Here is a 9,005-nt window from a genome sequence, read left to right as displayed (position 1 = left end):
ACCAGAGGGAAGACATCTGTAAGAATAGGTCTAGATATCCGACTATTTGTCCGCTTTGACAGAGATCTTCTATTACAAGAGTCTTCATCAAGGGACATAGCATACTCAAAGGAAGAGATCCTTTTTTCTGCGGAGCCGGTCTTCTAGATTATTCCCACAGAATGACCAGAGGGAAGACATCTGTAAGAATAGGTCTAGATATCCGACTATTTGTCCGCTTTGACAGAGATCTTCTATTAGAAGAGTCTTCATCAAGGGACATAGCATACTCAAAGGAAGAGATCCTTTTTTCTGCGGAGCCGGTCTTCTAGATTATTCCCACAGAATGACCAGAGGGAAGACATCTGTAAGAATAGGTCTAGATATCCGACTATTTGTCCGCTTTGACAGAGAGCTTCTAGTAGAAGAGTCTTCATCAAGGGACATAGCATACTCGAAGTAAGAGTTCCTTCTTTCTGCAGAGCCGGTCTTCTAGATTATTCCCACAGAATGACCAGAAGGAAGACATCAGCAAGAATAGGTCTAGATATCCGACTATTTGTCCGCTTTGACAGAGATCTTCTATTAGAAGAATCTTCATCAAGGGACATAGCATACTCGAAGGAAGAGTTCCTTCTTTCTGCAGAGCCGGTCATCTAGATTATTCCCACAGAATTATCTTCTGGTATGCCTCTGGTATCCCTCTGTATGTCTTCTGGTATCCCTGCGAGCCTTCTGGTATCCTTCTGGATGCCTTCTGGGATCTATAATGGCTGGGATGCCTTCTGGTATCCTTCTCCTTGGATGCCTTTCCCCTCGCTCCCTCAACTTTTATTTGCTCATCCCTCTCCAGGTCTTCCCACACGATCCTGGACTCTGATTCCTTCCATGTCCTCTTTCCTTCATTCTCCTTGTGCCTGTCCTCCCCCGCTAATGAAGGTTGGCGAGTACGAGATTGAAATCCCCCTCTTCTAATTTCCTCCTGACTTTCTCTCGCCAAGCCAACAGCAGATCTATCACATGCTTGTATCTTTCTATCAACATCCTTTGATGACGACACATCAAAAATAGTTGTTCCTCTTGGTGGGCCAATTCGTCCTTTTGACGAATGATGCGTTGCAGGCGACCCTCCAGGGCATCCACCAGCCCCAGATTCTCAGGGTTTTTTTCGATTTCCCTCTTGAGTTCTTCATCCTTCGCCTTCAGCTCTTCTTCCAAGAGGCGTAGCTGGCGGTTCTTCTGCTCTAGTTCACACATCCTCGAGTCTCCTTCCCTCCGCATCTTCTCGTTTTCCCTCTGCAGTTCCTCGACCTGCTCTTCCAGCTTTGCCTTCTGTCTCGCGCACTGGAAGAACTCGTCTCCCTTCTCGTCACATATTTTCGATTTCTTTTTATTGATTAAATTCATCTCTTGAAGTTTACGTTTCAAGACGTCAATTTCCTCGTCCTGTTGGGTAACGATGCAGTTCGCCCTGTTCAGCTGCTTCTCAAGATCCTCCGCCGCTGCATTGACTATTCGAACGTTTTCTTTCATCTCAGCAACTCGATCCTCTAGTACCATGTTCTCTAGTTTTTTGGCGCCCAGTTCATCTCGGAGACGTTGGTATCTGACTTTTCGGTTGCTGAGTTGGTCCTTCAGGTACAGATGCTCCTGGTCTTGCCTGTCCAGCTCCTTGCGCAGCGCCTGAGTCTCGGGCATGTCCTCGTAGTAGTTTAGATGGCGCTTCGTCGTCGTCGTCCTGTTCTTCTTCTTTTTATTCTGCGCCTTTTTCCCTTCTCCTATCTGGGCGGTGGATTCTAACACCGAGCTCCTTTCTTGTAGCTTCCAACGTTTGGCTCTGAATCTCCAGGCCAGGGGTCTCTTCCTTTTCTTCCCCTTCCTCGTCCTTCCAGACATACTAGCTTCGTCTTCGGCTTCTTCCTCCGTCCTGCCTTCTTCTATCCTGGCGAATTCTTCCGTGGCCAGCAGACAGTAGGCCGAATCACTATAATAAGCGTACAATGATTCACTAACAACCTCCTCCCTGCCCTTGTCTTCTTCTTCTTCCGAGCATTCTTGCCGTTTGGCCTCAGTTGTCCGCCCTGGCTTTTCTTCCACTTTATTCAGAAGACTCTCGAGCAATTGTTCCATTTTCTCTCTCTTCTCCAGTTCTTCGTTCATCCGTCTCTGTAGCGCTGCTTGTCCCTCTGTTAACACTCCTATTGCTTTCCTAACGTCGTCGTCTTCTGCTCTCTCTTCTCTTGTTTTGAGCCCCTCTTTCGTCTCCTGCTTCGTCTCGGCGTTTTCATCACCATTTTCTTCTTGTTTAGAAACGCGGGATTTCAGTGTTTCTATTTGAGACTGCAGGATTATGTTCCTTCGACTCTCTTCGTCGAGAGCTCTTCTAACCTCCGCGATTTCTCTTTCCTTCAGTGCCACGTCGAATTTGAGAGCGGCAATATCCTCCTCCTGTGGAACTTGGAGGAGCCGTCTTTCGTCGTCTGCGATGATCTTCAATAACCTCGAGTTCTCGGTTCGCTTGGCCATTCGCTCTCTCCTGCAGAGCCACCAGTTCCTTCTCGCCGGTGGCCAGTTTGACGGCTTTCCGAGCGATGTCGGCTTTCAGCATATCGATTTCAATCACCATACAACCCAAGGCGCCATTCACATTGTCATATTCCTCCTGCAAATCTTTCATTTTCGCCGCCTGGTCTTCAGCCGCCCTGTCGGCTTCTTCTCTCAGGACGGCGAGCTGATGGCGGTGGTCGACCTCTTGCCGAATCAACACTTTCTGGAGTTCATCGATGCGTTGCCTAAGAGCTCCCTCCTTCTCCAGCAATTTCATGTTTTCCTTCAGGAGTTCTTGGTTCCTTCCTGAAGTTTCGTCCAGATCATTTTTCAACTGATTCAACGCCTTGTCTACAACCTCCTCACGTCCTTCTACGATTCCCACCCCCGGAGGGGACACTTCCACTACGTTGATCTTGATGGCGCCCTTCCTGTCGTCTGGAGTCCTTGTTCCAGTCATTCCAGATTCTATTAGTGGACACAATCCAGCGAACTGGATTCCAAATTTATAACAATTGGTAGATATCACTGATCCAACTAGTTGGACCAGAGCCATACAACTTGATAAGCAAACAATAAGATTCAGTAGAGTCATTGTGATGCGATATAAACTTTGCCCTCGCTGTTCTGATGGTTAGTTGTTGAAGATGCCCTCTGGGATTCGGTGGAGACTGGAAGGAGGAGGGGAAGATGAGGAGAGGATGCTTCTGATTTCGATCCCCGCTCGGGGGCTTCACTGGATCTCTCCGGGTTACTATAATCATTGACTGAAGACGTGAAGGATTGGGATACGAATCCAGATTCGTTGGGTTTCACAGAAGAAGAAGAAGACAGAGAGAGTTGAGCGTTGCTTAGACACCCGACTTATTTATTTATTTAATTATTTATTTATTCATTCAATTATTTTTCGAGAAATGGCTTAATCATTCGTTAAACTTACTCAGGTTCGTCGCGGTTGTCAATGTGCACCCACCCCCATCCCACCCCACCCCCGCAACCCCCAAAGAGTTTTTTTTCACCTTCCTGGGCGCTCATATTCATCATTTATTTATCCGTTGGTAGATCGACACCCTCTCTCAACACTGTTGATAATACCTTGTCTACCTCTGGTGTAGTTCACGTTTTCCTTCTGCTCAATGATATATCACATATCTATATATATGCATACACACACAGACACACACACACACAGACACACACACACATATATATATATATATATATATATATATATATATATATATATATATATATATATATATATATATATATATATATATATATATATATATATATATATATATATATGTGTGTGTGTGTGTGTGTGTGTGTGTGTGTGTGTGTGTGTTGTGTCTGTGTACTCAATATGATATATATAGATATATATATATTATACATATCTATATATATATTTAGATATATATAGAATATATATATATAAAGCAGTATAATAAATAAAATATATGATATATATATATGCATATATATATTATATATATATATATATATATATATTTATATATTAATATATTAGCAAATTTGTTATCTTTTTTTTATCTTATTTCATTATTTATTTGTATATTTCGTATATTTCATATTAAATAAATGATTTTTCTCTGTTTTTACTTATTTTCCAATAATTCTTTACTTCTTTTTTATCATATATTGGTATTTATATCTGTCTGTATTTGTACTTAAATATAAGTACAAATACAGACAGATATAAATACCAATATATGATAAAAAAGACGTAAAGAATTATTGGAAAATAAGTAAAAACAGAGAAAAATAATTTATATTTAAGTCTTTTTACTATATCTATTTATATATTTTTGTTTGCATATTTCTATTTTTATTTATTTGTAATTTGATTTTTTTCAGGTGTATAATTAATAATAATAATAATAATAATAATAATAATAATAATGAAACCATAAACCACATAGCAAGTGAATGCCCGGCACTTGCACAGAACCAGTACAAAAAGAGGCATGATTCAGTGGCAAAAGCCCTCCACTGGAGCCTGTGCAAGAAACATCAGCTACTTTGCAGTAATAAGTGGTACGAGCACCAACCTGAAGGAGTGATAGAAAACGATCAGGCAAAGATCCTCTGGGACTATGGGTATCAGAACGGATAGGGTGATACGTGCAAACAGACCAGACGTGACGTTGATTGACAAAGTCAAGAAGAAAGTATCACTCATTGATGTCGCAATACCATGGGACACCAGAGTTGAAGAGAAAGAAAGGGAAAAAATGGATAAGTATCAAGATCTGAAAATAGAAATAAGAAGGATATGGGATATACCAGTGGAAATCGTACCCATAATGATAGGAGCACTAGGCACGATCCCAAGATCCCCGAAAAGGAATCTAGAAAAACTAGAGGCTGAAGTAGCTCCAGGACTGATGCAGAAGAGTGTGATCCTAGAAACGGCACGCATAGTAAGAAAAGTGATGGACTCCTAAGGAGGCAGGATGCAACCCGGAACCCCACACTATAAATACCACCCAGTCGAATTGGAGGACTGTGATAGAGCAAAAAAAAAAAAAAAAAAAAAAAAAAAAAAAAAAAAAAAAAAATCTAAAGCTGGAATCAGACATCAAAATGGCTTGTTTTGGCGTTATGCGTGGGTCTTGTGCTAATAAATAAATAAATAATCAGGTGATTACGACTACGGTACGCAAATGTACGATTACGACAGCATTATGTATACGCCGAGATGAGATTCACAACGTACGTAGCCGTACACGCCTTGATCTAGGCCACACCCACTGTTTAATCAATTAACGCCTTTAATTAATTGATTCGTGCAAAGACTAGTTCGTTATCTGCCCTTAATTGCTTGTTGAGGCCTCTAATAATGTTGGCAATCCTGCTTCCCCTCCGAACGCGGAGCAGCCATTGTTTGTTACCACAACAAACTTCGTCACTTCGTTGAGAACATTTTACGTTCTTCAAAGCGTCCCCTTATTAAGGTTTTAATTATATTATATATATATATATATATAATGTATATATATATATATATATATAGATATATATATATATAATATAAGTATTCCTTTATATTATTTATCATATATATCGGTCCAGGAATTATTCATGGTCTTAGCACTCGATAGATGTCAATAGCGTACGATCTTCAGAAAACATTATATGATAAAAATATCTTATATTTGGTAATCCTAGCAATCACTACCCTTTACTTAGTATTAATAAAGAGCAGAAATCTTCTTTGCATTACTAGCAACGCTTTCAGTTATATAATAGTATAAATATCTTTATCTTTATAGTGATTTTTTTTTTATTTATGAAATTTGCAAGCGAGGCAGCGAGATTACAATGGTTTACCATTTAACAAGTTTTACGTTTTCTATTCAAGTTGAAATAATTTTCTACAGAAAACTGTATTTTGGGGTATTTGAGTAAAAATTAAAATTAGCTCTCTCTCTCTCTCTCTCTCTGGGTAAAAGGATTTACGTTTAGAGAATATAAAGACATAACACTGAATTTCTCTCTCTCTTCTTCTCTCTCAATTTCTGATTATGTTCCATAGCCGTAAATTCGTCCTGAAGTTGTAAGTAACTAAAATGTAAAGGTTGTGCTTAAAATTCTGTTTTAGACATCAATTAACTATGACAAAGTGGTTTGATATCTTCTATTCATTGAGAGTCCAGGAAAGGTAGATTGTGCTCAGGGACGGATGGTGGGGGGGGGGGGGGATTCATCCCCCACCGGCCAAAAGAAAAAAAAAAGTAATTGTAAAAAAAGATTGTACAAAACACCGATCCACAGAAAGGTTACTCAGTCAGTGGGGATGTAACCCCCCTGCCCCAAGCAAATGCACACACACACACACACACACACACACACACACACACACACACACCACACACAAATATATATATATATATATATATATATATATATATATATATAGATATATATATATATATATATATATATATAGACTATTTGAATTTTATTTGGAGATTTCGTTTTTGAATACAAAAATAAATAAATGAATAAATGGAAGTAAAAGAAGCTTCTTAGCCTTGTACCAAGCAATGAACAGTGTTGCCACTCCTTGTATTTTCCTACTATATCTAGTATTTTTGGATTGGATCTAGTAGTCTAGTAGTAGTAGTTTCTTTCTTTAAAATCGCACAAATCTAGTAGTATTTCATTACAGTGACAGGATGTGTATTTTGGATCTCTCTCTCTCTCTCTCCCCTTCTCTTGTGATAAGTGCAGGGGGTCCTTACCCTTCTCCTATCCCCCTCATCCCATGAAGACTCTCCCCCCTATCCCAGCAACCGTTTGCAATACTCTATATTGTATGGTGATACGGTGCTTATACTTGTTTGATTCCTGTAAATGTACGGGCAACTCAAATAACACCCTCTCACACAAATCCATCTTTTCCCATAATGATTCGTCCATGGCACCTTCTTCTGTGATTAAATATTCATAAATCAGTTAACATTGAGTGCATATTTTGCATTTATTCACTCTAGTTAATTAATGTATTTATTTAGAAGACAAGGCAATCCAGTTGATTAAACACTGAATTATCGTGTATCTGAACCAAAATATATGATGGTGATGTTAGGCTGAGCATTAATCTTGGACTGAGAATATGAGCGATTCAGAGTGATTGATGTTGGAGGGATTTGTGCCGAGATGACTTGCTTGGGAGCCTCCGTATTTTGATTCATATCGTGGTAATGAAATGATCTAAAACATCAGTTGAGAATGAGTGTTTCGGGCAATCCTAGTGTAATTGAATGGTAAAATCGTTGTCACCAGATTAAACGGCGTGGTATATTTTCGGGAGAGGGACTCCCACCACACACTTCATACTCCACTTCTTTTGATAATGATATTGTGGTGGCTAACCTGTTGGTAAATTTACACGCTCGATTTTCGGGAAATGTACCCATACATGCACTGCTATTCACGTATATGATGATCACTACACATGTTGAACGTAGACTGTGTGTATAATAGCGTTTATTGGGTTAATATATACACATCTAAAACAACCCCGTGTTTATGTACTTACTCTCAATATTCATGAAAACGTGTTTTTTTTCGCAGATTGCCACGTCGAAGGTAGCACCCATCCCCCTTGTGAAACCTCCATGCGCAACGGATCATCCACCGATCTAGGTACATATTATTACTATTATTATTGTTGTTATTATTATTAGTATTATTATTGATATTATTCATTTTGCATCCTTTATAACACACTTGCTCCATTGTTTATTTAACATACTCTTTACAGATTCTTTTGTCGATGACTTCCTATTCGATGATTCGATGGGGAGTAGTGAACAATCTCGTGTTGGGGGAGCCAGACAGGGATCTCCACTAACTAGGGAAAGAACAGAGGGTGACAATGTGGTCAACACCATTCATTATTTGGCTGTGGTAGCATAGCCCAATTACGTGATGATGTGGTTGGCACGTTCCTCGAAAGAGGAATTCAATCGGCTCTTCTCTACTTATGCATTATTATCGCTAACTACGATTGATTCGATCTATGACTCCTTGGAGGAGGCTATCGAGTATGTAGCTAATAATCTCGAAGAGAGACTCAATTATATAGGTGAAGGTTTCGGGTTGGTGTATTCCAGTCGCTGGGTAGGGTTGAACTTCATATCACGTGACGTGAGTTCGTGGCAGATTTCAGGTTGTCAATATTCAATCTGGGTACAACTGTGTTATCACAGAGTTAGAAGCATACTTTGTACTCCGTGATAACCTTATCACACATATTGACAACCTCTCTCGGGATTTCACGACTAGGATGAGGAGGGGCAATTTGATATCAAACACTCGCCAGATGTGCCGTTGACCCATGACTTTCAAAACATTAGAAAAGGGGAACCTCAACATTTATGTTTATAAATTGTGTTAATTGGTCATGGGGAAACGGCAGATAAAACATTGGGCAGTACATCTGGCAAGGAAAGGTGGTTACCTCCAAAGCCCTCATCTGGTCACCTTGTTGTTAATCACTGACGTCACATTAATTAAAGATATGTTGGCATTTGTGAAGGTGTTTCGACACAGGTTCAAGCAGGGGAGGGGTGAGCATGCGGGTGGTATGTGTTACAATTGTTTGGCATTGTTCAATAGCCCCACCATCTGCGATGCTCACACTCAGGCATGTACTGTTCGAACCACTGTTGAATACCCGAATCCCGGCCAATTTAAACTGTTACCAAGGTTAAAACTGCACAAAATCTCGCACATATTCAACCGAATGCTGAAGACAATCCGAGAATTGTAGCAAAGCAGAAAGCTTACACTTACTGCTATGTGATCGTTGACGGTAGAACGGGCGAATACTGTGTGCATAGACTAGGTTATGGAGAAAAATGTATCGATGATTCTTTGCAGAACATGAGCTGGGAATGGACACTATTGCGTGAGCGGATGCCAAGGTATCAATTGCATATGAC

General features: G+C 40.0%; 1 protein-coding gene across 1 annotated transcript; it reads right to left on the bottom strand.

Annotated features, from left to right (window-relative positions):
- Positions 1-909: 909 nt before the first annotated feature.
- Positions 910-2,139, bottom strand: LOC135203460 (golgin subfamily A member 6-like protein 25). Its single transcript, XM_064233184.1, has one exon. The coding sequence runs from the start codon at positions 2,137-2,139 to the stop codon at positions 910-912; it is 1,230 nt and encodes a 409-aa protein (XP_064089254.1).
- Between the last annotated feature and the right edge of the window lie 6,866 nt (positions 2,140-9,005).

This window comes from Macrobrachium nipponense, chromosome 36, assembly GCF_015104395.2.
Source record: "Macrobrachium nipponense isolate FS-2020 chromosome 36, ASM1510439v2, whole genome shotgun sequence".
In the NCBI taxonomy this organism is placed as follows: Eukaryota; Metazoa; Arthropoda; class Malacostraca; order Decapoda; family Palaemonidae; genus Macrobrachium; species Macrobrachium nipponense.
The sequence above is the reverse complement of the archived record's forward strand: the minus strand, read 5'-3'. Positions and strand labels throughout refer to the sequence as shown.

Excerpts from the sequence above, each read along its gene's own strand:
- LOC135203460 (XM_064233184.1), bottom strand. The coding sequence starts at position 2,139 with ATGAACGAAGAACTGGAGAAGAGAGAGAAAATGGAACAATTGCTCGAG.